The sequence below is a fragment of the Muntiacus reevesi genome, chromosome X, assembly GCF_963930625.1.
Source record: "Muntiacus reevesi chromosome X, mMunRee1.1, whole genome shotgun sequence".
NCBI classification, from domain to species: Eukaryota; Metazoa; Chordata; class Mammalia; order Artiodactyla; family Cervidae; genus Muntiacus; species Muntiacus reevesi.
This window is the reverse complement of record NC_089271.1, coordinates 30,336,531-30,364,192: the sequence shown is the minus strand read 5'-3', so window position 1 is coordinate 30,364,192 and position 27,662 is coordinate 30,336,531. Positions and strand designations below refer to the sequence as shown.

Here is a 27,662-nt window from a genome sequence, read left to right as displayed (position 1 = left end):
TTAGGGTATCTTTCATTAAATTATGTAATTGCAATACTAATAGGCAAAAGCAGGTTTGAGAATATACACACATTGATAAATCAACTAATGAGAGCTGAACACCATGCTTATGACACATACGTCTTAACATTTTACTCAGTGATGTTAGAGGCCCCAGTCAGTATTGTTTCTGACAATGAAGACTCTGGCTAATCTGATGAGTCTTAAATGGAGATCAGTTAAGGGAACTTCTGCTACAATTGGTAGATACAATCAGAAGAAAGACAGAAATCACGATCCCATGACAGTGTGTGCATGTGTGTGCGTGTGTGTGTGCATGTGTATGAGTGAGGGGACAGGGGTTTAGGGGAGAGAAGGAAAGTAGAGGGGAAAGGAGAGAGTGTATTGTGATTAATTATGAATATTGAAACTTATTATTTTAAATCTCCTTTGTCCTCCAGAATCCTGATGCAGGATTAAATATCTGTGTCCACAGCAGGGGAAAGAGAGAGTGGGCTGAATCGGGAAAGCAGCCTTGACATATATACACTACCATGCGTAAAATAGCTAGTGGGAATCTGCTATACGGGACAGGAAGCTCAGCCCAGTGCTCTGTGATGACCTGGAGGAGTGGGATGTGGAGATGCAAGGGAGGCTCAGGAAGGAGGGGATACATGTATACTTACAGCTGATTCACATTGTTCTACAGCAGAAACTAACAACATTTTAAAGCAATTATCTTTCAATTAAAGAAAATCTGTGTTCAGGACTTCGAGGAAGAAAGTGAAAATCAAAATACTCTAATAAGAGACCATTGGCCATGTACATCATGTAATTCAAGGGGAGCTAAAATCTAGATATGACTGAAGTGAGATGGATGCCACATCAGGGACCAAGAGCCACACTAGTGAAGGCAGTGATGAGTGTATGGGGTTAATCGGGCACTGTTGTCAGATTCTGCCTGGCTCTCCTGCCATCTCTGCAATGATTCCTCTTTATGATTCCCACTCAAGTGATAGTTACTTGTGGTTATAGGAATGCATGTTATTATCCAGAAGACAGTGGCTCCATTTTTATTAACATTGTCTTTGTCTAGGTTTCCCCACTGATATTTAAGAAATCTGATTTTTAAACTTTCTATTACGCCAAGCAAAGTGATTGTGAATCACGTCTTTTCAGAGATATGAATTCACATTTATGGAGTTTAACCGCATTTATTATGTTTCTTTTATGTATGTATTTATGAGAAAATAGAATAATATTTGCTATCAATTCCTATAACAGCTTTCTTTGTTTCAGAATGATTCCTATGATATCCCACTCATGTGAAATTAAATAAAGATGAAAATATCAGATATAATTTTTGTATCTACATGGTCAGTCAGATGGGTTTCTGTCCATTTTTCTTTGTATTTTTTATATATAATTCACATACCATAAAATTCAGAGTTTTAAAGTGTGTGATTCGGTGGTGTATAGTATATTTACAAAGCCATGCCACCATCATCACTGTCTAACTTCAGAATGTTTTTGTCACTCCCAGAAGGAACCCCATGATTCTTTAACAAAATATTTTTAATAGTCAATTTCTCAAAAACTGTAAGTTCAACAGAGTGATGTGTCAAAATGTCATATTATCTATAAACTATTTAATGGTCTTATGCTCCATACAATGCCACATTTTAGTGATGAGGTAGTCACTTGGATTTGGATAATACAATTCTTATTTAGAATGTACACACTGGTTCCTTCCATTTGGAGTCAGAAGGAACTGGAAGGTTATAGATGAAATCCGTGTAAACAGTGCTTTTATCAACATTCAGTTCAGTTCAGTTCAGTCACTCAGTCGTTTCCGACTTGTTGTGACCCCATGAACCGCAGCACACCAGGCCTCCCTGTCCATCACCAACTCCCAGAGTCCACCCAAACTCATGTCCATTGAGTCGGTGATACCATCCAACTATCTCATCCTCTGTCATCCCCTTCTCCTCCTGCCCTCAATCTTTCCCAGCATCAGGGTCTTTTCAAATGAGTCAGCTCTTTGCATCAGGTGGCCAAAGTATTGGAGCTTAAGCTTCAACATCAGTCCTTTCAATGAACACCCAGGACTGATCTCCTTTAGGATGGACTGGTTGGATCTCCTTGCAGTCCAAGGAACTCTCAAGAGTCTTTTCCACACCACAGTTCAAAAGCATCAATTCTTCTGTGCTCAGATTTCTTTATAGTCCAACTCTCATATCCATATGACTACTGGAAAAATCATAGCCTTGACTAACCTTTGTTGACAAAGTAATGTCACTGCTTTTTAATATGCTGTCTAGGTTGGTCATAACTTTCCTTCCAAGGGGTAAGCATCTTTTAATTTCATGGCTGCAATCACCATCTGCAGTGATTTTGGAGCCCAGAAAAATGAAGTCAGCCACTGTTTCCACTGTTTCTCCATCTATTTGACATGAAGTGATGGGACTGGATGCCATGATCTTAGTTTTCTGAATGTTGAGCTTTAAGCCAACTTTTTCACTCTTCTCTTTCACTTTCATAAAGAGGCTCTTTAGTTCTTCACTTTCTGCCAGAAGGGTGGTGTCATCTGTATATCTGAGGTTATTGATATTTCTCCTGGTAATCTTGATTCCAGCTTGTGCTTCATCCAACCCAGTGTTTCTCATGACATATTCTGCATATAAGTTAAATAAGCAGGGTGACGATATACAGCCTTGACGTACTCCTTTTCCTATTTGGAACCAGTCTGTTGTTTCATGTCCAGTTCTAACTGTTGCTTCCTGACCTGCATACAGGTTTCTCAAGAGGCAAGTCAGGTGGTCTGGTATTCCCATCTCTTGAATAATTTTCCACAGTTTATTGTGATCCACACAGAAAGACTTTGGCATAGTCAATAAAGCAGAAATAGATGTTTTTCTGGAACTCTCTTGCTTTATCGATGATCCAGCAGATGTTGGCAATTTGATCTCTGGTTCCTCTGCCTTTTCTAAAACCAGCTTGAACATCTGGAAGTTCACCGTTCACATATTGCTGAAGCCTGGCTTGGAGAATTTTAAGCATTACTTCACTAGCGTGTGAGATGAATGCAATTGTGCAGTAGTTTGAGCATTCTTTGGCATTGCCTTTCCTTGGGATTGGAATGAAAACTGACCTTTTCCAGTCCTGTGGCCACTGCTGAATTTTCCAAATTTGCTGGCACATTGAGTGCAGCACTTTCACAGCATCATCTTTTAGGATTTGAAATAGCTCAACTGGAATTCCATCACCTCCACTAGGTTTGTTTGTAGGGATGCTTCCTAAGGCTCACTTGACTTCACATTCCAGGATCTGGTTCTAGGTGAGTGATCAAACCATCATGATTATCCGGGTCATGAAGATCTTTTTTGTACAGTTCTTCTGTGTATTCTTGCCACATCTTCTTAATATCTTCTGCTTCTGTTAAGTTCCTACCATTCCTGTCCTTTATTGAGCCCATGTTTGCATGAAATGTTCCCTTGGTATCTCTAATTTTCTTGAAGAGATCTAATCTTTCCCATTTTGTTGTTTTCCTCTATTTCTTTGCATTGATTACTGAGGAAGGCTTTCTTATCTCTCCTTGCTATTCTTTGGAACTCTGCATTCAAATGCATATATCTTGCCTTTTCTCCTTTGCTTTTGGCTTCTCTTCTTTTCACAGCTATTTGTAAGGCCTTCTCAGACAGTCACTTTGCTTTTTTGCATTTCTTTTTCTTGGGGATGGTCTTGATCCCTGTCTCCTGTACAATGTCACGAACCTCTGTCCATGGTTCATCAGGCACTCTGTCTATCAGTTCTAGTCTCTTAAATCTATTTCTCACTTCCACTGTATAGTCATAAGGGATTTGATTTAGGTCATACCTGAATGGTCTAGTGGTTTTCCCCACTTTTTTCAATTTAAGTCTGAATTTGGCAATAAGGAGTTCATGATCTCAGTCACAGTCAGCTCCTGATCTTGTTTTTGCTGACTGTATAGAGCTTCTCCATCTTTGGCTGCAAAGAATATAATCAATCTGATTTCAGTGTTGACCATCTGGTGGTATCCATGTGTAGAGTCTTCTCCTGTGTTGTTAGAAGAGGGTGTTTGCTGTGACCAGTGCGTTCTCTTGGCAAAACTCTATTAGCCTTTGCCCTGCTTCATTCTGTACTCCAAGGCTAAATTTGTCTGTTACTCCAGGTGTTTCTTGACTTCCTACTTTTGCATTCCAGTCCCCTGTAATGAAAAGGGCATCTTTTTTGGGTGTTAGTTCTAAAAGCTCTTGTAGGTCTTCATAGAACTGTTCAACCTCAGCTTCTTCAGCATTACTTGTTGGGGCATAGACTTGGATTACCGTGATTTTGAATGATTTGCCTTGGAAACAAACAGAGATCATTCTGTCATTTTTGAGATTGCATCCAAGTACTGTATCAGACTCTTCTGGTGACCATGATGGCTATTCCATTTCTTCTAAGGGATTCCTGCCCATAATAGTAGATATAATGGTCATTTGAGTTAAATTCACCCATTCCAGTTCATCTTGATTCGCTGACTCCTAGAATGTCAATGTTCACTCTTGCCATCTCCTGTTTGACCACTTCCAATTTGCCTTGATTCATGGACCTAACATTCCAGGTTCCTGTGCAATATTGCTCTTTAAAGCATCAGACCTTGCTTCTATCACCAGTCACATCCACACCTGGGTGTTGTTTTTGCTTTGGCTCCATCCCTTCATTCTTTCTGGAGTTATTTCTCCCCTGATCCCCAGTAGCATATTAAACCAGAAAAATAACACCTGCACAGATCAAGCAAATCACAACAGCACATATAGCCAAGTAAGTGATGCTGTCCTTGTGCACAGAGATTCCATTACACAAACTATTCTCCTAAGTGAGGGAATTCATTCCTTAGAAATTGCTTGTTAGAACATTGGGACCTCATGCATCACATTAAAGATCCATAAATGTCCTCTCAATGACGAAGAGAAGATGCATGATCATATCCACCCTATATCTGCATAGGCTGCTTCTGATCAACAGATTGTCATGATGCATGGCATCATGGAATCCTGCTCCAGTGCTCCAGAGACAGCTGAGAAGCCCCATGGGAGCCTTCTTCAGTCATTGCTACAAGGACTAAGATATTAGGAAATCAGGAACTCAGGCTTAGGATTTGACAAAATACCCTCATCTCTAAATGAATCGATTTATTTATGTCGTTGGTACAAAGTATGCATATAATATTTCATGACTGAGTACATCTTTTACTGTTAAAAAAAAGTACCCACTTTTGCTTGTGAAATGAGTAGAATTCAGAATCTAGCAATGTTGTATTCTTCCCATTTCTTTGCCAATGCAGAATTTCTTCAGAAAGGGATCTAATATAATTGTTAAGAATGTGCACTCTAGAGGCAGATAAATCTGACTATGTATCCCAGGTTCCTCCGTTTTGACCCATGGAGCCTCAGGCAAAGTTTAACCTCTGATTTTATTTTTTCTTGTGTGTAAAATGATAATTCTCCAACTACCAGCCTCATAGGGTTATTGTGTAGGAACAAAATCAGATGATGTTTGGACAGAGCTCCTCACAGAATTAGGCACATAACAGGTACTCAGTAGACATTAGTTGAGTTGTTTAGTCGCTAAGTCATGTCCAGTTCTTTGCGACCCCATGGACTGTAGCCCATCAGGCTCCTCTGTCCATGGGATTCTCTAGGCAAGAATACTGGAATGAGTTGCCATTTCCTTCTCCAAGACATTAGTTAGCCATCCATTAACAAACATTCACTGTTATAATACCACTAGAAAAGGGCAAATGTTACTGACATCTCAAACAGAATACAACACCATGTAGTTTCCATGTGTATGTTTTTGTTTTTTTGCTTTCAACAGTCTCATCTTCCGTTTTGCCCTTGATTATTTCATACAGGCACTTCGAGGAGAAATTGCACCTCTCAAAGAGAATGTAAGCCACGTCAATGACCTTGCTCGCCAACTCACCACGTTGGGCATTCAGCTGTCACCCTATAATCTCAGCACTCTGGAAGACCTGAACACCAGATGGAAGCTTCTGCAGGTAGGCACATTATAAACATTGCAGTTTCTTCTCTCAATAAGACAATATACAGATAAGTCTTGTTTGTAAGGAACAATGCAAGTAATTTCTTCATATGATACTCATGATAGTTTGTGAGTGTATGATATTTTGTATTATTTAATAATTTATTATTTCATTTTTTCAAGCATATTAATAGTAATTTTTAAATGGCTTAAAGTTAGACTTTACTATATCTTGACATTAACATAGAAGATAATACTGAATCATGCTTTAAGAACTAAATTACTGGCATGTCATTACTTTGTACTATCATAGCTTGGATTCTTAAAATGTCTTTTCTTTTGGACTCCTAATTTAAAGCAAAAGTTGATGGTAGCACACAATCTAAATCTTTTAAAGAAAGGATATCCTACCACAAACCGACTCATGGAAGTTTTTCATAGTAAATAAAGGGAATGTAAGTGTGCTCAAGGTCATGCTTACTGGTTATGGGACCTTTGGCAAATTAACTTTTCTGTGTCTCAATGTTTTACCTGAAGAAAATGGGAATGTTAAACGTTTCTAAAATATTGGCCTTTTGTTAGGATGAGTAAGTCAAAATACATGGGGCGTGCTTAGTACAGTATTAGCTACATAGTAAAAACCACTGTGAATTCTAGTTCTTGGTGTTACTGCAGTTATAATTGTTATTTATTATAGCAAACAGGTTTTGGAATCAGACTTACTTGAAGTCACGTGACCTCTTTCCTTGTCCATTTCCTCATTTCCAGCATACTTGCTGTAATATTGAAGGGACTAATTGTTGTAGAGTTATTGGTACAGTACCTGGCTCATAGAACTCAGACAATGGAATAGTGGAAGAGGTGTGTCTATACTTTCCGTTCATGAAGGCTACCACTAAACCCCCACCCCTGCAACTGGTTTGATTATAGAATTAAAGAATTGTTTCTTCTCTTTTTCCAGTTTCATAAGATGCACAAAGTATGCTCCTGGGGATAGAGATGAAAGAGGAAACTGGGTTTAAAAATATTTGCTTTCAGTGTTTTAGTAAGAAAAAAAATGATTGACCAGATTACTTTTCTATGTGCAGTCCATTTAGCGGTGTGATTGAAAGTCCTGTTGAAGAATTGTTAGATCTTTAATAAGAATAAGACCTCTCGAGATTTCATATAATTTAATTTTTTTTGTGATGAATAGTCTTGAAATATATGTATGATAGATTGTTATAACTGGCATTGATTAAAGCCAGACAATATAGTTAAAAGATTACATGCATTTCTATGTCTATTTGCTCCATAGTGGTTACATGCTATTAAAATCTTATCAGTTTCATCCTTAGTATATTTTTTTCATTTTAAACATAAATAAGGAAAGTAATAAATGTCCAAGGAAAACCAATGGTCGCATTTGTTCCTTTCAAGCACTCTTGAACCATTATCTTAACATTACTTTTAGAGAGCTAAATGCCATATTTGCTTTCAGAATGTGATATAAATTTGTGAAAATGGCATGTAATTTTACAAATGAGATAAAAATATTATGACAGATAGGAAAAGAAAGTTTAAAAAAATCAGTGTGAGTGATCCATCATAGTTGTACTATTTATTTAAATATAAAATATGAGAAAATAGTACAGTTTGATTTTATCCATTCTTTAAAATGAATAAGGGACTTGGTTATAAATCTAGGGATGTACATAAAGGAGATAGGTTGTTGTAGTAAAAATACTGTAGGAGTGAATGATAGAACACCTAACTGCAAACTGAAGCTCAGCTATTATTTGACCATGTTATCTTGGGAAAGCCATTTGACCTCTCACAGCTTCTATTACCACATTTGTAAAACAAGATAATGCATTTTGTCTTAGCTCACAGTCCGTTCAGTCCTGAATCTGTATGTGCATATCTGGGGGAGATCCACATATGTTGGAATTTAGTTTAGAGTCAGTGGATTTGCTTCCTCTTCATAATACAAATGTGACTGACTGGAATTATATTCCTTCTTCTATCAGTATAATTCTAGCTTTTAAAACCCTCATCCCCAAACACCCTTGTAGACAGCCTTCTCATAGTTAATGGTTCAGTTTGTGGTATATGCTCTTATTGTGGCACATTCCACATGTTGCTATTTTTTAATGTGACCTTAAGAGTAGACTTAAGTTGTTTGTTTTTTTTTTTTTAGCATAAAGGTGATACATTCAAGGTTTTGAGTTGCACATAGCTAAGTCAACTTGATTCCATTCTTTTCTCTGACCAGAGTCTAACCACTCTGCTATATTATAAATGTGAGTACTTGTTCAGAAAATGAACAAAGCAAGAAATGAGGTTCACATCAAACAACTTTATCCCCATTACTGGAAGAGCAGCTCATATAGCCTATCAAGAACATTGTCCATTTAGAAGAATATGTAAGAGACTAAAGGATAACCCAGCTTCTGTGGAGGGGAGTGTAAGCCCACCATTATTGTGACATCACATTATTTCATTCACTTACAGTGCTATGTCAGTCAACTAAAATCATGATAAGAGTGAGAGCTCATCTTTGCTTCTGGGTTTGCTAAGACAAAGAAACAGCAAGAATAGAGAATTAGGATAGTGTGGAGGGTAGATACAAGTCTAAGAAAAAGAGTCTTACATTTGAGCAAACAGTGTAATTGAAGAACTGGAATGACGTACTCCCAGGCTATAGGTACTTGATATCAGAACATCCTGGGTTTGCCTTTGGGGCAGGTGGGAAGGCGGTACTCTGTCTTCTTGCTGTGTGCAGGCTTTTCTAGTTGCAGTAAATGGGGGCTACTCTCTAGTTGTGGCGTGCAGACTTCTTATTGCGGTAGCTTCTCTTGTGGAGCACAATCTCCGGGATGCAAAAAAGTGAAAGTCAGTCAGTGTGCCCAACTCTTTGCGACCCCATGAACTGTAGCCCGCCAGGCTTCTCTGTCCATGCAATTCTCTAGGCCAGAATACTGGAGCAGGTAGCCATTCCCTTCTCCAGGAGATCTTCCCAACCTAGGGATCAGAGCCAGGTCTGCTGCATTGCAGGCATTTTCTTTACTGTCTGAGCCAGCAGGGAAGCCCAGAGATCCAGTAATTGAGGCACACAGGCTCACTCATGGTGTAGTTGCTCTGCAGCATGTGGAATCTTCTGGGACCAGGGATCGCACCCATATCCCTTGCATTGGCAGGCAGATTCTTATCGAGCCACCTGGGAAATTGTCCTGGGTTTCTTACATGGGCCATTAATTTTTACTTTAAAGAAAAGTCATGCTGGTTTTCTAGCTATATGTAATATCTCTCAAAATGTTAGAAACAGATAAACCATATAGATCTGCACATCAACAGCAGGGTAAGACCCAGTCACAGAATATCTGTACATAGAAATGGAATGTATAGGGAGTTCTGGATTTATATTGAATCCACAAATAGAAGTATAGCGCCATTGATTTGCCCATTTGAAACTCTCTGTGGGAATAAAATCCTGTTTTCTCCCTCAGAGTGGACACGTTGGTGTGGATGTTTCTATGACACCATTGGACGATGTGTTTTTGGCAAAGGAAATCTTTTATTCCTTGTAATAGCAAAAAGTTTTCATGTACATTGTTTCACTTAATCCTCAAAATGTAATGATTATGTATTATGATTACATAATATCATTGAGTCCTTGTACAAGTAAGGAAACTAAGACTTAGAGACGCTAAGTGACACATTGACAGTCACACAGCTTTTAAGCAGCAGTCACAATCTAAATCAGATCTGAGTTGCAACTCCCTACTCTTTTTGTTGCCTCATCTCACAGTGGACTTAACAAAGTCATACTTTAGAGTTGTTTTGGGCAAGACAATATTTCAGGTTTTTTTTCATGCTTCCCCTCGTTTTTAAATGATCCTCAGGGATATTAACTTTGAAAGCTTCCTTTGCAAACCAATGGATTAATGAGCCCCAGTTCAATGTACCCCTTAAAATCACACCTGTCGTTTCAAATATAAAATTATAAAGCATTATATTTCTCATTGTCTTTAGAACTCAGCAATTGTACTAAAAGCAACCAAAAGTGAATTTAATAAGTTAGCCTTTAAAGTGGAACCAGTGTTAATATCTGATCCAGGAGAAATGAGTATTGAAACCAAACAGGAAGAAAATTAAACTGATGATAAACCCTTCTAATTTTGAAGCAGTACACATACTTTTAGTGCTGAAGTTGTGCTCTTTAGTCACCAAACACAAGTACTATAGGGAATATTCTGTAAGAAAGTACTACTAGGGAACGTTCTACCCATTTCTCACCCTCATGTGCAAACCCATGAATAGCAACAGAAGTTGAAAATACACTTTAATATAAAGAGTAAATGCTTTGTTGACTGTAGGATGTATGAAATGTAATCACTTGAAAAATATTAAATATGAAGACATTTCTCTGCGTGACATTCTTTAAATATGTTTAAGGACAGCATCATGAATTATGTATGCTTTTAAAGGTTTCCTAAAAGTGTTCCAAAGTCATATGGACAGTTTTGTACTCTATCTTCATATCTTTGCAGTAACTTGATGTCACGGGGATCTATACCCTCATATTCTATATACTCCCTTCATTCTTTCATTCTTTGCTTCTTCTTCCATTCAGTTGGCACTGATTAGGCAGCTACTGTGTACCAAGCAGATATTGTCATTGTCGTATCTGTTCTAAGGACATCGTGACCAAAACTCTCTTCAACACTTGTGCCAACTTAAGCAAAGTTTTATAGATAAATTTTCTTTCATTACTTCCATAATGTCCCACTGTCCCTACCTTTCTCCATCTTATAAACAAAAAATATATATATATGCTATTGTGACACTAATACTATAAAAGTAGTACCTTTTCAGATCTCCAAATTACAAATTCTTCAATAGTTTCTGACTGTGAGTTTGATCTCCATAATCAGATTAGCAAGATTCATGGAAGGAACCATATTTAGCTGGGCAACAGAAATATTTTCATGGCTTCATTAAAAAAAAACTAAACAAAAATTTTAATTAAAAAATTTAAAAATTCCAACAGAGCAGTTTATATTCTTTACTTGGGTGGGAGAGCTTTTTGAAGCAGGCTCTCTCTCTCTCTCTCTGTCCTTTTCATTATTGAGCACATGATTTGATCCTTTAAATGCATTGATGGATTTTGAACATTTTCCTGATGTTCTTTTTTTTTTTTAAAGATCTTGTACTATCATTTTATGTTGTGCTTTATGGGGTCCCTTCTAGGTAGGCAGTGTAGGTGACCTGGGCAGATTCCTCTTAGAAATAATGTGGACCCATTACCAACTGAGGGCTTCCCTGGTGGCTCAGACAGTAAAGAATCTGCCTACAATGCGGGAGACCTGGGTTTTATCCCTAGGTTGGGAAGACTCGCTGGAGAAGGAAATGGTAGCCCACTCCAGTATTCTTGCCCACAGATCCCATGGACAGAGGAGCCTGGCAGGCTACCGTCTGTGGGGTCACAAAGAGTTGGACATGACTGAGCAAATAACACTTTTTTTACCCACTGAGGGTTGGCCTACCAATATCTGTTTTGCATGCCTTTCCTGGACTTTTTCTTTAACAAGACCAGAAATGATTCTCGGTGGTTATATCACAGAACTCAGAAGAAAATGATACGTCTGTGGCCATTCTCAAAGGAAATGTTTTCCTGCATCAGTGGTTCTAAAATGTTCATGAACACCAGAAGACTTACTAAAACACAGACCACTGTGTGACTGCTGTGGATGGGCCCCACTTGGGGAGTTTCTGATTCAGTAGGTCAGGGATGGGGCCTGAGACGCTGCCATTCTAACTAGCTCCCAAGTGAGGCTGATGTTGCTGATCCAGGGCCTACGCTTTAAGAAATGTTATTTTATATTAAGCACTTGCTGAGTACAGCTGAGTTTAAAATATTTTTTTAATTATATATATATGCATGTGTATGTGTGCTAAGTTGCTGCAGTCATATCCAACTTTTTGTGACCCTGTGTACTAGATAGCCCACCAGGCTCCTCTCTCCATGGAATTCTCCAATAAAAAACATCTCATGGTACCTTGCACAAGTCATATATATATATGGCTGTGGGGTTAGACTGTGGGAAATAAGTATAATGTCGTACAGAAAATTCTATATTAGAGGAGTGTTACAGTGCTATAGGATCATGGAGACCCAAGCACTTGACTTGTCTTTGAGGCAGAGAGAAGAGGGTAAAGGAAAACTTAGTAGATTCCTGGTAACACTATATGAATTTATAAATCTGAAACAGTGAATATGGATAAATATAATAAACATAATGTAATTATGAATTTGGAGCTACTATATTTCATGACACATGATCTCGAACTATGCTTTCCACTCTGGTAGCTACATGTGGATACTGAGCCCTTGAATGTAGCCAGTCCAAATTGAAGTGTATTAAAAGACTTTGTACCAAAAAAAGAATGTAAACTATCTCATTAATATTTTTATATTGATTATATGCTGAAGTGATAATATTTGATGTACTTGGTTAAATAAAATATATCATATAATTAATCTCACACACTTTTTTAAAATTGTTTGAAGTTAGGCATTTCTCTTAAAAATGAACACAGTGAGCCTATAGCTTCAAGTAAAACAACTGACAGTGTTTGTTTCTTTTTTACTTTTTTTAATGTGTCTACCAGAAAATTTTAAATAGTGTATGCAACTCTCATTCTAATTCTGTTGGATAGTACTGGTCTAGAAGGTAGTTCTCAAAACCTAGCATGGATAAATGTCACCTGCAGAGCTTGTTGAAACACCCCTCAAAACTCAGTAGGAATTGATTGGAGCCTATGATTCTGCATTTCTATCAATCTCCCAGGAGATGTTGTTGATCTGTGACCATCTGTAAAATTCATCCTCATAAACTGTGGGTCACTGAGTTTTATAGAGAGGTGCGGAAATGTAGTTTTGCATGGAGCACCATCTGTAGTTTCAGGACACAATTGTCTTGCCCTATACCAGTTTTTCAGTCACTGAGTTGTGTCTGACTCTGTGACCCCATGGACAGCAGCACACCAGTCTTCCCTGTCCTTCACTATTTCCTGGAACTTGCTCAAACTCATGTCCATTGAGTCAGTGATGCCATCCAACCATCTGGTCCTCTGTCGCCCCCTTCTCCTCCTGCCTTCAATCTTTCCCAGCATCAGGGTCTTTTCCAGTGAATTGGCTATTCATATCATGTGACCAAAGTATTGTAGCTTCAGCTTTAGCATCAGCCCTTCCAATGAATATTCAGGGTTGATTTCCTTTAGGACTGGCTGGTTTGACCCATATACCAGCATTTTTCATAAATTAGTAACTGCAGTTGTTTTACTAAACTCATACAGATTTTTATCAGCTGATCACTTTTTCAGAATTAACAGATATTAAATAGTACTTTAATCGTGTGGGGATCCTCTAATTCTTGGAAAGTTAATAAGGGATCCACAGGATTGAAAAGACTGAAAGCCACTATCCAAAAATACTGTGGGAAAAATTACTGAGACACATTCTAAACTGTAGGTAGCTTCTATAAAAAGATTTCAACTAGAATATCAAGTTTGATGTGCCCGTGGGCAGGAGTTTTTGTTTTTGTTTTTGTTTTAAAGTGGAGGATAAAGGAAATGGAAAGAACAAAGGGAAAAGAAGCATGTGTTTGTTTTAGAAAAGGTTAGATCACAGGAGGATTTGTTGACATTAGGAATAGGTTGACCTATGACAAAAAGGACAATTAGGTTCAAGGAAAATATCTTTTCGGTAAAGAAAGAACAATCATTTATGCTGAACCTCATCTCTGTTTTTTAAAAAAAGAGGAAGTGAACAATGTCCTTTAAATATTTAAAGGAATGTGTAAATCTGAATGTCCAGTCTAGCTGCAGCCCTTAGAACACACTTAGAGCAAAGGGCAGTGTCAAGCTTATGTACATTTTCCTCCGTCAGTGTGGCTTAGTGTTTTTACAGCTAATTGGACTTTAGTCGAGAGGAATGATACTGAAGTTGCCCAGGTAACCCTGAAAGTAACATAGACCAGATGTTCCAGAGTCCATCCTCCCTTACCCCAAAGAAGAATCTAGTTTTCAGAGGCATACTTTATTTTGTCAAAAGCCACCAGGATGTGCAGGACTATAGGGAGAAAAATGAGTGAGGTCGGGAGTGTGACCAAAACAGTTTTATGAGGTACAAAAGGAGAATGCAGCCAGTAGGAGCCAAAGAGATATTTATCAGTTAGGGAGGATGCAAGGCATATTCATTGTTTAGAGAGTGTATAAAGTGAACCCAAATCATCATAAGATACAGGTTTGGTTACCTGAATGCTTGATCTTTCTGGACCACTTACTTTCTGATTTGTTTTCACAAGGAACACTTTTTGCTAGTTCTGAAGCCAGCTACTATGGTAATACAGATAACTGTTTCATTATTGTTTTCAAAGATGGACTGGGTTCCTGTTAGATGTGTTCAAACAACACTTTTATGTATGTATGCATGTGTGTATTTCTCTTAGCTTCTCGATCTCTTTAATTTCTCCCCTGAAATACACATATAATGACGAGTACTTAAAATTGCCCCAATGCTCATATTCTCTTTTCCTTCTCCCTCAGTGTGCAGCTGACATTTGCCCTTGGCTCACAATTCTCACTGCATTTCTTCATTCTTCTTCTAAGTGTCCTTCCCCCTCCAGGCTGACCTCCCTTTGCTCACTGCAGCCTGACCTCGCCCCAGCCATTCTTCTGCATTTGCTTGCCCGGGTGGTTTGCATCTTTGCTTTTTTCAGTCTCCCGCTGCGTGTGAACCCCCCGCCCCCCTCCACCAGCAGCTGCTCACATTTCCCAGGCTACGTCATGCACAACATTCAAAGAGCTGCTGTTTTCACATTTCCACCAGAGAGACGCCCCCTCTCCTTCCCTCCACATTCCTCTAGAAATAACCCCCATTCAGAACATATGAAAAGCTGCATGTTAAAGCCAACTTTGTAAGTAGGACTGGAAGCTGGCTGATGAGATTCAGAAATGCTATTTGTAAAGGTCAGTACCACAAAGGGCATTTTAAATTAATATAGGCCATCTTAAAATTTCTCCATTCTTACCAATTCTGTATTGTCCTTAAAATCATCAGCATTATGACAGAAGTTCTCCCTTCAATTAATATACTCATTAATCTCAGAGGTAGAGATGTGGTTGGAAAATATAAATTACAAAGTATTAGAAATACAAGTGGTTTTCTTTTGACACAAGGTCATACTTTGGGGCCAGTGCCATTGGACCCTATAGATTTTGAGAAGAATTGATTTTAGTCAGTGTTATACATTGCTGAAATTAATCATGGATTGTATTCATGCTTTGAAGCCTCACAATTACACTTTGAGGTAGATATTATTTTTATCCTTATTTTACAAGTGAGGAGATTGAGAAGCCAAAAGGTTAGGTTGCCTGCCTGAGGTCACACAGCTGCTAAGTGAGAGAACCAGGATTTGAACCCAGGAAGCCTTGCTGGGGAGTCTGTCAGAACAACTATCTATGCAGCACCACTTCTTTGCTCTCAAGTTAAACATGGCAGTATTTCCTCTTCTTTTGCCATCCAAACCTTGAAGCAGAAAGTATAATTTCCTCCTAATGTTTATTAATTTGTCAGGAAGCACCTGCATTAAGAATTTAGGAAATGCAGATTTAAAATAGGGTGAGTTTGTGAATCTCAGACTACCAACTCAGGAGTAGCCTGTTGAGCATGGAGGCGGAATCATTCAGACAAAAAAGGAGAATCTCCTTTGCAGAACCATGAGGACTTAATCATCAAGTTCTTCCTGAAGTGAGCTGAAATACACTTTCATTCAATACATAGTTTCCATTTAAGAAATATTTTTCTAGTCCCTACGCTGTGCCAGACTCTGTGCTATAGTAGGGGTACAGTCATGGAAATAGTAGGAAGTCTCTGCCCTAATGGGGATTATAGTTTCTTGGAAAGACAGACATTTTAGAAGTTCCCATATATTAATAATAATTACAAGTTGTTATGAATGTGATAAGAGAAAATGTAGGGCATATAGTGACCTAACCTTGTGTATGTGTGTGTGTGTGTGTCTGTGTGTGTGTGTGTGTGTGTGTGTGTGTGTGTGTGTGTGTGTGTGGTGTTGTGGTGAGGGTGGGCAGCAGGAAAGGCTGATCAGGAAGGCTTCCCAGAGAAAGTGACCTTCCAACTGAAACCTAAAGAATAAAAACAGGTTAGCTTAAGTGACTTTGCTATTCATCTGCAGCTTTTATTCTGAATGGCCTGAAGCTTAGAACTGACAAACTAAAAACAGAATAGAAAAATTCCAGTATGTAAATTTAATTACTAGGAATCATTTGAAGTAATGGACTGCAGAGTTAATATATAATTAAGTCACATCAAAAGAGGATTTCCTATCATTATCTCAGACAGCATTCGGTTTGCTTGCTTCACAGTACTTAGGAAAATCTATAGCTATGTGTTTATTAAAAGTTTATCTGCACCACTTAGAATGTCAGCTCCATGAGGGCAGAGGCCCTAACAACCATATCTACTGATAATTGGCAGGTAGTATCTGTTACATAGTAAGCATTCAGTAAAATATTTCTTAATTGCTGAATGCATGAAGTTAAGCAAAAATGCTATTGAAAACCAAGTGGATAGTTATACCACAGGGTGTATATTAGGAAACAAAACTATTATTTCTGAAGAAACAGTATTCATGTCTTAATAAGTTAAATAATTTTCAAAAATTCCAAAAAGAAAAATAATTGATCAAAAATTAAATGTGCATCCTTCTACTCTGTGGTGAACATGGTTCACTCATATTTTAGACCTTTATCAACAATTACTAATCTATGTGCTCTGATGAGATAGAATATACATAATTTTACCTTTGAAGGAAAATGAGATAGAGTAGCTTTACTTCCTTTCCCCACTTTATTTTAGTTTAGGTGTATCTGCTTAGTCGCTCAGTCGAGTACAGCTCTTTGCCACTCCATGAACTGTAGCCCACCAGACTCCTCTGTGCATGGGATCCATGGGATTCTCCAGGCAAGAATACTGGAGTGGGTTTCCCTGTCCTCCTCCAGGGGATCTTCCCAACCCAGGGATCAAACTCAGGTCTCCCGCGTAGAGGGCGAATTCTTTACCATCTGAGCCACCAGGTATAATTGACATATAGTTATACTCCTTTTATGTCTACAACATAATGGTTTGATATTTGTATCTATTGTGAAATGATCCACACAGTTAGTCCAGTTAACTTTCATTACCATACCTAGTTACAAAATCTTTTTTCTTGCGATGAGAACTTCTAAAATACACTTTTAGCATCTTTCAAATATGCAATACAGTATTATTAACTGTAGTTGTCATGCTGTACATTACATCCCTGTGACAACTTATTCTACAACAGACAGTTTGTACCTTTTGACCCCTTTCACTTATTTCACCCACCTACCCTCACCTCTGAAAGCCACCAATCTCTTCTCTGTATCTATACATTTATTTTTTGTTTTATTTGTTTCAGATTTCACACATTAGTGAGATCACGCAGCTGCCATCTTTCTCTGATTTCACTTCCACATAATGCCCTCAAGGTCCATCCATTTTGTCACAAATGACAAGATTTCATTGTACATTTTCTTTATCTGTTCATCTGTCAGTGGCCCCTTAGGTTGTTCCCATGTCTTGGCTATTATAAATAATACCGCAATGAATTTGTAGAAAATATAGATGAATTTTCATTTTCTAGTTTACTATAAATAGAATATACAGTATACACCCTTTTTTGGTCTCATTTCTTTTGATCAGCATACTTATCTTGAGATTCATCCATAGTCTTATACAAATCATTCATTTTTTCCTGTCTGTGGCTGAGTAATATTCCGTTATATGAAAATACTCCAGTTTGTTCATTCACCTTTTAGTGGACTTCTGGCTTGTTTCCAGTTTGGGGCTATTACAGATAAAGTTTCTATGAACATTCATGTACAAGTCTTTAAATGGACTTATGTTTTTATTTTTCTTGAGTAAATGCCTAGTAGACAGACAGCTAGATTATATGGTAGGTGTGTGTTTAACCTATTAAGAAACTGCAAAACTGTTTTGCAAAGCAGCTCTACTATTTTACATTCACACCAGCAGTGTATGAGAGTTCTAATTCTTTCATATCCTCCCTACATTTTGATATGGTCAATCTTTTACAGTTTAATCATTTCAATAGATATATAGTAGTATCTCTTTGTGGTTTTAATTTGCATTTCCCTAATGTCCAATGATATAACTTCCAGCTTTCTTGATTTGTGTCTTTATATTTAATGTGTGTTTCTTGTAGGCAGCATATATTTGGATTTTGCTGTGTGAAAATCCAATCTGACAGTCTCTCTTAATTGGGAATATTTAACCATTTATATATAATGTACTTATTGATCTAGTTTGGCATAAACCTATCATCAAACTACTTATTTTTGCCTGATCCCATTGATTCTCTGTATGCTTGTCCCTCTTTTCTGTCTTTGTTTAGATTAATTGGAATTAATGAATCCATTATCTCTTACATTGGCTTATTACCTGTAATTGTTTTGTTATTTTAGTGGTTGCTTTAGGGTTTATAGTATACATCTGTAACTTATCACAGAGTATCCTCAAGTAGAAGTAGACCCCTTCACATATAATATAAGAAACTATTTTGTATTTCTCCCTTTCCTAAGTGTGTGCTGTTATTTGATCCTTTGGGGTCTTTTAAGATTAAGTGGGATTAGGCTGACTGACAGTCTAGGGCTCATTATTCCCCATTACTGAGACAAGACTATTCTGTGTACACTATCCAATGCCCTGTGAATCACGAGGCCTCCACTATGTTTGGTAGGAAATAGGCACTGTCCCCTGCCATATACGAGTGCCGGACCCTGTTTCTTCTAATCCTTCCTGGGGATTTCCCCCTCAGCTTCCTGTCATTTCCTCACACATGTGCAGTCAGTACGTAGGTGAATACTGGAGAGAGACCGTCCATAGAGCTCTAGGTTTCTCTCTCTGCACAGCTCTTCCTCTGTGGGCTTCTGTCCTATGAATTCTAGCTATACTGCTCTTCTCTGACTCTCAGTTCTTTCCCCTCAACTCTGGGAGTCTACCAGGATCCTCCTGGCTTCTTTATCCCCATGCTGTGGTCTGGAAACTCAAAGTAGTAATCTAGGACTGCCCTAGGGCTCACCTCATACATTTTCCATCTCTCAGGGGTCACTGTGCTTCCATGCATGATATCTATTGTCTTACAATGCATTGTTACATATATTTTATCCATATTTTGGTTATTTCAAGGCAAAGGTTAAATTTGGTCCTTATTGCTCCATCTTGTTCAGAAGCAGGGGTTCTAAAATAGCTTTTGAAGTACTGGGTTTCTTCTCCCCCTTGATTTGGAGATGATATGCAAAGAATTTTGGAGGAAAACACATAATTAGTTGATAATGGGCAATCCTCCAGACACAGAGATGCTATTAGGCACTTACCAACATTGCACATACTTTGTTTTTCTTTCACAATAGCAGTGATTGGCTCGTACTGTGTCCATCATACTTTTTGCCTAGTTGTATTTAGGGCCTTTCTTTTGTAATCAAGTTGGCTTAGCTTCTGCAGGCCTTCATCTGTATCTAATGATTCTCGCTAGGGCCTAAAACCAAAGCCATATAACAAGCATAAATTAGCCAATAGGACAGCAGCTAAATCTACTTTTTAAAGGAGCTGAATGTGTCCATGCATTCCACTGCTTTAAAAATATCCACTTTGAGTTACTGAATATTTTAATATTCTTAACTTTGCACATCAGTAATCATTCTTTAAAAGCTTCTGTTTAATTATTTTTAATGCCATATCATTTAATGGCCAATGTACTACCATGAATGTTTTATCTGAGGAAAGATGGCTGGCTTAAGTTGTTACCACTCATCAGTTCAGAGGATTTTAGTCCTGAAAGTCCAGAAAGCCAACCCTTGATTTGACACACATCATGTGATATGTCATAGTTCACACAACTAGTTAATAATGGAACCAGAACCTGAAACATGTTCTGTATTCTTCTAACAGTCTTTCATTTTATTCTTAAAAATGCATCCTTCCATTTAAATATTCTATATTTTGAAAGCTTTTAAAAAGGAATTGCTTATCCACATCCCACCAGTCTTGCAAGGTCCATGTGAAACAATGAGATAAAGACTGTGAAAGTGCTTCAGAAACTATTAAATACTATGAAAATGTAAGTTTTATTATTAGAATAGCTGTTCATTTCTGTGAAGCCTTTCTAAACTTCACTTTTCTGAACTTGATTATTCAGTATCTTTTCTAATACATTTGTTCTTCCTCTCTAAGAATTTAATCCTTTCTGCCCTGCTGGGTTGTAAAAAGGGCTTTCTTCTTTTCTAGAACTTAATGACATTTTATGGTATTCATCTAGTGGGTCCCCACTAAATACATGTAAATAAATAAAATTGAACCACATTTCTTTCTAGATGTGTGGGGGGAAAGACTATTCTTATCCTTAAAAAGAAAGTGTTGGTTGCTCAGGCACGTCTGACTCTTTGCGACCCCGTGGACTGTAGCCCACCAGGCTCCTCTGTCCGTGGGATTCTCCAGGCAAGAATACTGGAGTGGGTTGCCATGCCCTTCTCCAGGGGATCTTCCCAACCCAGGGATTGACCCCAGGTCTCCCGCACTGCAGGCAGATTCTTTACTGTCTGAGCTCCTAAGGAGCTCTTTAAAAGAAAAGATACTTTCAAAGATTAGGTATGATAACTCTTGCTCTTTTATATTTGCAATGAAATTGTTTTAATTGGTCTTGTATTCAAGTGATGCATCTATGTGCATCTCCTTGTTAAACCTGAACAGACTTCCAGGTTAACGTGAGCATTTCTAACAGCTGCCTATACTAACAAGAAAAAGAAGGGATAAGGGCAGAGTCGAGAATTTCAGATTTTCCCCCTCTGAGCTGTAGTTCCTTTCCTCTGAATTGGCATTCCTTTCCTATGAATTATAGCTTACATTTCTCTATTATCTCAGTTTGACTTAGTCTTTCTAAATAGGTACTTCTGTTTCCATCAATAATATCTACGGAGATACCACTTAATGTGCTTTCTTTCTGTAACATAGGAAACGCACATATGTGGGTGGATCACTCTAGCCCTAGCTCTTAGGAAACATAAAAGGCTTTTGAATTGTTTCCAACAAGTCAGGACTCCTCATTCTCAGGCATAGCTCTCCCTTCAGACTCTTTAAAGTTTTAGGGGCAGTAAAGTTATCCACAGGGTTGGAGCTGTGGTTCTACCCTTGGAAATTCTAACATTAGCCTTGACTTGACTCCATCATCCATCACGTATCTCAGTGTGTTTCTGTGCAATATATAGAATTTTCCTCCCAGAGTTACCTTTCCTCTTTCTCAATGCTACCTGCTGCCTGTCTGCTGAGTGTACTCTGCTCCATCCTCTCCTTCTCCATGGGTAGTGGCCCGTTACCTGCTGAGCAAATTAGATGCTGATCCTGGTCACTGCAGCTTCCTTTCCGGCTTTTTCTGCTGCTACGTCAAGCGTAAGAGTTCTCTGCTGGTAGTCAGGCTCGATTTCTGGGAAGGTGGGGCAAGATGTCCTCAGGCCTCAAAGGAGAATTGTTTAATCTCCAGGGTGCAGTGGAGACACTGTTACTTCCATTTCCCCAAATCTAATCCCTATATTCTATACACACACATACCCTTTCCCCTTGCTGGCAGAGAAAGACCTGGCTTGTTCCGGATCTACCTTCCTCCAGGTGACCCTGCTTACAGAGGGGGGCCTCAACCCTGGGGAATGAATAATGATAGCCCTGAGCTATTTCATGGTGATCCACTGGTCCCAGTCTCCCTGCCAAGGATCAGCCATGGACATTTAATGTAATCTCAGGCAATAAGATATTGACACAGAGTGAGGTCTTCTAGGGAAGCATCTTAGAAAGGTTTTCCTCACCCAGGAAACTAAGCAGACATTCTTGACCTTTTGGATGCTATGCCTACTTCTTCCCTATATCTGGAATGCTCTTCCTCCAGCTATCTATATGAGTAACTCAGTCAATTTCCTCCAGTCTTGCTCATATCTCAGCTTCTTAAACATCTTTGAAAATTAACCCCCCTCTTTAAGCAGCAACCATGTCATGGTAATTCTACAAAGACACCCCCCACCACAAATCATGCCTCCCGTATAGCCTCCCACACTGAACCTGGGCTGACCTTGTGTTACAGATCAAAGGCAGATGTGACAAGACAAGATCCAAGCCTCGATCAGAAGAAGCCTTGCAGCTTCTATCTTGGTTACTTGGAATTCTTGGGGGGAACTGAGCTGCTGTGAAAGAAGTATGACTACCGTAAGGCTACTATGCTGTGAGGAGCTCTAAGCTAGCCACATGGAGAAGCTGCATGCAAAGACAAAAATGCATGGCAAGCCCCCAGCTGTTGCCTCCATCCTATGTGAGGCATCAGATGTGAGCACGCAAAACTACACGGGGCATCCATTTCAGTCGAGCCATCAGATCACTCTGGCTCCAGCTGCCTTCTGACTGCAAAACACACAAAAGACCTCAAACAGAAAGCACCCAGCTGAGCCCATAGTGATAACATACTATAGAATTAGCATATTTAATATGCTTGTTTTGTTGTCTGCCTCCCACCATGAGACAGCAAGCTTCAGGAAAGCCAGTGATCTTGTCTGTTTTGTTTGCTACCATGTTCAAAGCACCGAAGAACAGTTCTTAGCTTGGGAAATATTTGCTGAATGAACAAATGAATGAATGAACGGAAACTCAAGTAGCCTTTCGTGAATATGTAGAGAGTTTACCTAAGGATTGCAGAGTGGAAAGATGGGAAGAATCTAAGTTCTAATAATGCCATTGCTCTCGTCAATTACCCAGTCCTCTACCCTGGTCTGTGCATTCCTGTTTAAGCCATTCTGAGGTGAGTTTTCCATTACCTGTAGCAGAAAGAATTCCATCTGGCACTATGTCTTTCAGATCATTCTAATTTGGAGCCATAGGACTCAGATGTGACTGAACCAGAAGATGAACCCAAGTGGCACCCACCCTGACACTCTCATCACTCTTCTCATCACTGAGACTTTCCTACTGAGCAAAATCCCTAGTTTATAATATGTTCTTTCCTTACTCCTTCTCCCAAGAGACCTTCTTGGTCTCCCTACAACAGGTTTCTGGAGAGCCACCCATATCTTAATGATGACTGTAACACTGTAAGTCCAGAACTGACTACAGCTTGAGCTTTGTCTCAGTCCCCTATGTCCCCATCCCACGAATTTGCCACACTTACCTGAATGTCTCAAACCGAAGCTGGAACAATGCTTCTCAAGCTGGGACCCCCACTACATAGTAAAAACCAAACAGTATGCATTTCACTCTTATTTGCAAAGAATTATATAAAACCGGGAAAATAAGCAAGTAAACTGTGACTTTTTGGTTAATGCTTGTATCCAGAAATCACTTTGGCATGAAATTCAGTACAATATTTTTTAAGTGATTTACATTATGCTAGACAGACGCTATTGGGCAATAGGACAAAGATGTTCATGACACACACCCCCTTCAAGAAGGATGAACTACAAGCAATACCATAAAAGCTCTGCTAGAGATTTGAGGGGGGAAAGTGATAGAAACAGGGAGACAGCAATTAATCTTGCCCCAGGGATGACATTTGAGCTTGAACTTGAACAGTGTGTAGTATTTCAACAGGTAGAGGAAAAAGCGGAAGAGTTTTCTAGCGAGAAAGGACAGTATAAGCTAAAGTTTAGAGGTTCAGGGAAATCTGAAATAATTCAAGGTAGCTGGAGTCTGGAATGAATGAGGCGGGGTGTGTGGTGGGGTGGGGGGGCAGTAGTAGCAAAGGCAAAATAAGGAAGATCAAAGTAAATGACATGTATGTCATGAGGGGAAAGGAGACAATTAAATAGTTTCCTCAGATTCTCTTTCGGCTTCTTATATTTGTTGCTCATAAGGAGACTCCATTACACTAACATGATTTTTACCTTTTTTTTTTTTCAAAGCGTATTTGGCCCAAGTAAACAAGGGACAGAAAGTTTTTAATGCAAAATATTCATTCAACCTGAAAGAGTATTGATGATTCCAGACCATTTAATGTTAACTATTTTAGAGTTCTACATTATTTCTCTTTGGTTGGGCAGAATATTTTTTTTTTCTGCAGACTGAAAATATATTTTTAGTTTGTAACAGACTAATTGCTCCTGCTTGCATGCCAGTCTCCTGGGCATCGACAAGTTCAAGTTCAGTAGGTAGGAATCTGGCTTCTGAGAATGTCACCTAAGAGTCAAGGAATGCATGATTACACCTGTAATTACTTGAGAGGGATTCTGAAATCCTGGTGGGGTTGATGGGGCCACCAGATAACAGGGGTCAAGAATGTATAAGAGGTGAGGAATTCAGCTTGGAGCTGCAGTGGGGAGTTACAGTAAACAGGTTCTGAATATAAAAGGACAGGAATTCAAGTTGACAGTTGAGAAACCCACATCTCAGAAATGCAAACCTCACTTAAAGTCAAAGGCTCTTCAAAGTAGGACTTTACAATATATACACCAAGGCGAGAGCTAGGGTCTATTTACCTCTGTGGTCTGGAGCACAGGGGCTCTCAAATGGTTAGCATGCTTTCAGCAGTCAATAATAGCATGCCTGATTTAAGGGCCTTATATTTGTTTTTCCCAAACTCTTCTGGTCCTAAGAAACACCAGGGGTTCTTGATTACCTTGCTAATTCCAAAGCCCCCTGGCAAATCTAATTCAAGAGGTTGGGGAGTTTACGTTTCAAACATGAGCCTCAGTGGAATCGACGTGTTTTGGAAATGCTAGAGACATCTGATAATCTAACACAGGGGTTCCCAAACTTTAGCATGCACCAGAATCACCTAGAGGGCTTATTAAACTACAGGCTGATGGGCTTCACACAGGGTTTCTGATTCACTTGTGGTTGTTTAGTTGCTAAGTCCTGTCTGACTCTTGCGATGCCATGGACTGTAGGCCCCGAGGCTCCGTTGTCCATGGGATTTCCCAGGCAAGAGGACCAGAGTGGGTTGCCATTTCCTCCTCCAAGGGATCTGCCCGACCCAGAGATTGAACTTGCATTTCCTGCATTGGCACGGGGATTCTTTACCACTGAGCTATCAGGGAAGCCCTTTGATTCAGTAGGTTTGGAGTAAGGTCTGTGGTTTTGCATTTCGAGTTAAGTTCCTAGGGGATGCTGGTACTGCTGTGATTAGGAACCATTCTGTGTGAACCATTGGCCTAACACAACCAGAAGTCCAAAGGTCATGAGATTTGGGACTGTTTAACTCAGCAGTTATACTGTATTAGGACTGCAGTTCAACTTCTCTGCGAGTCTCTTGGCTTTCTCCTCATGATTCCAAGATGGCTTCCCATTGCACCAAGCAATGTATCCTCAGACAACAATATTTAAGGTAGAAAAGGAGTAAGATACAAGGATAACTCCACATGGGGTGTGTGTGGCTATGTTGGAGCAGAAATAATTTCCCAGAAGCACCCTAGCATACTTCCCCTTATGTGTCAGCCAGAATTGGGTCTCTCTGTACCCGCTTTATACCAGGCACCCACTATAAGGAATCTACTGTGATTGCATTAGACCTGACTTTAACCGTTCCTCTAGCACTGGGTCCATTGATGCCCACTATCTGATCATCACTGAGATTCTTTACCTAGGAATAAGAAGTGTGAATAGCTGTTAGGTAGGCAAATAGCTGGGAACATCACAAAGGGTTTCTGACACTAATGTGATGATAGTTAGATTCAGGGTTGAAAATATTAATACGAATGCTGGTAAGTAATAGATGCTACTAACTTTGTTATCACTGTTTGCAATAGACTTGTAGACTCATGAAGAATTTGGGTCTGCATATTGCAGGGCAAGTATCCTTTCAAAGCTCACTGTATACATGTAGTCATCTTGCTTTTATTATACCTGCATAGGGAATTGCAAGCTGTCCCTTCAGGTAATGAAATTTAGACAAGTTGGAACCTGTATAACAGCAAATCAATACTGAAGTTATAGGCAAAGCCTGTGCTTGTAGAAACTAACACATAGGGTAGAAAGGCTTCGTGACCAAAATGTAACAAATTCCACATGTATGGGTATCCAGTGTAGAGAGCACAGCGTGTACAGTGGTGTGCCTTTTTATATGTTTGCCTCTCTCTTCATTCATCTAGAATAGTGTATTTTTTGGTTAATAAACACATAACTCAGCCATGCCCCGTGTGCCCACAGCCAGTGTTAAGTGGAAAGCCAGGTTGTTTATATGAACCTCACGTCATCCAGATGCTTCATTGACAAATGCGTACATGGAGAGACCTTTTCCAAAGAGACTGGAATTATAAGGAAAATTTCCTAAGTCTTCTACATTTCTTGGGTAGTGGAAGCCAGTGACTAATGCGAGATGATCTCCTGTTTTGGTTTTGTTTCCTTTCAAGAACTAGCTTTTGTTCAGAAAATGAATAACTTTGGAAAGAGGAGCTAAGCTGACAAATAACGCTTTCTGTTGGCTAGTATTAAAACCGCATGTTCTTTTCTCTTCCACCCATGATTTAGTGGTAAGCTTGCCCTTTGCATAGCGAAACGGATGTCTGCCACGTTTGTAAGCCCCATCTGGCCTGACCAGGTCATTGGTTTCAAGGCCACCGGCTTGTGTCCAGAGACCCAGAAACAGAGTTTCAAAGATTGTGGTCTCTTGAGTTGGCACCCCATTCCGTAATCACTAAGTTATGGTTGCCCTGACCTTGTCCCCGAGGAGCCCAGACAGAGATGAAGGAACTCCACTACAATCCAGATCCACAGGGACAGCGCCTTCCCTGGGACAGATGTCAGTTGTACACAGGGCAGAGTTGTGCATGATAAACAAAACAAGGGAAGTTTCCAGAGTGCTGTAGAACCACTGATAATTTAAGTACACTGAAACCTTCAGCACGATTAACGTGACAGCATTCCCCCCTACCCCCACTCCCTGCTTCCTTTAGTGGTGAAAATTTTGATTTTTTTTCTTCTGGGTTCACTGCCTGGAAAACAACAGAAGACTTTTGAGAGCCTCCGCCGGTAGGGGGTGCGTTTACCATGTGCGCGTTGGGTCTCCGGTACTGTGACCTGGGGCTGCATGCTCTATACATTTGTCACCCTCACACACCAGGGTGTGACTGCTTACACACAGTTGACTGTCTTCTCAGATGGAAGCAGGCAATGGTTCGCCAGCAACTTTGGGTTGTTGTTGTTTTTGAGAACCATGCAACTAACAGATGTTTGTTGTTGGCTCCATATCTACATTCTTTGAAAGCTGGAGAATCAAATTGCTGACATTCAGACAACACTAATTCCCATATCCAGGGAGCCTAATTTGCCGTCCCTGAGATCCTGATTCCTGGCGTTCACGGGTTTAAAAACCATTTCAGTGACACAATATAAGAATGGGCTTGGGAGATGCAGTGCTGTCTCCACTAAAGATAATCACATTTTATAAACATCTGCGTCATTACTGGTATGATTCATCTCGAAGCTGTATACAGCTGTGTTTCCAGTTTCAATTAACAATCCCTTAATTGCATATCCATCTCATGTTACTAATTTAGTT

General features: G+C 39.3%; 1 protein-coding gene across 2 annotated transcripts in view; it reads left to right on the top strand.

Annotated features, from left to right (window-relative positions):
* DMD (dystrophin) overlaps positions 1-27,662 on the top strand; it is a 2,163,935-nt gene that overhangs the window by 1,815,283 nt on the left and 320,990 nt on the right. For both annotated transcript variants that reach the window (XM_065915496.1, XM_065915495.1), the window contains one exon: positions 5,900-6,046. In XM_065915496.1, the coding sequence (XP_065771568.1) occupies positions 5,900-6,046 (147 nt within the window). The remainder of the gene's footprint in view (positions 1-5,899; positions 6,047-27,662) is intronic.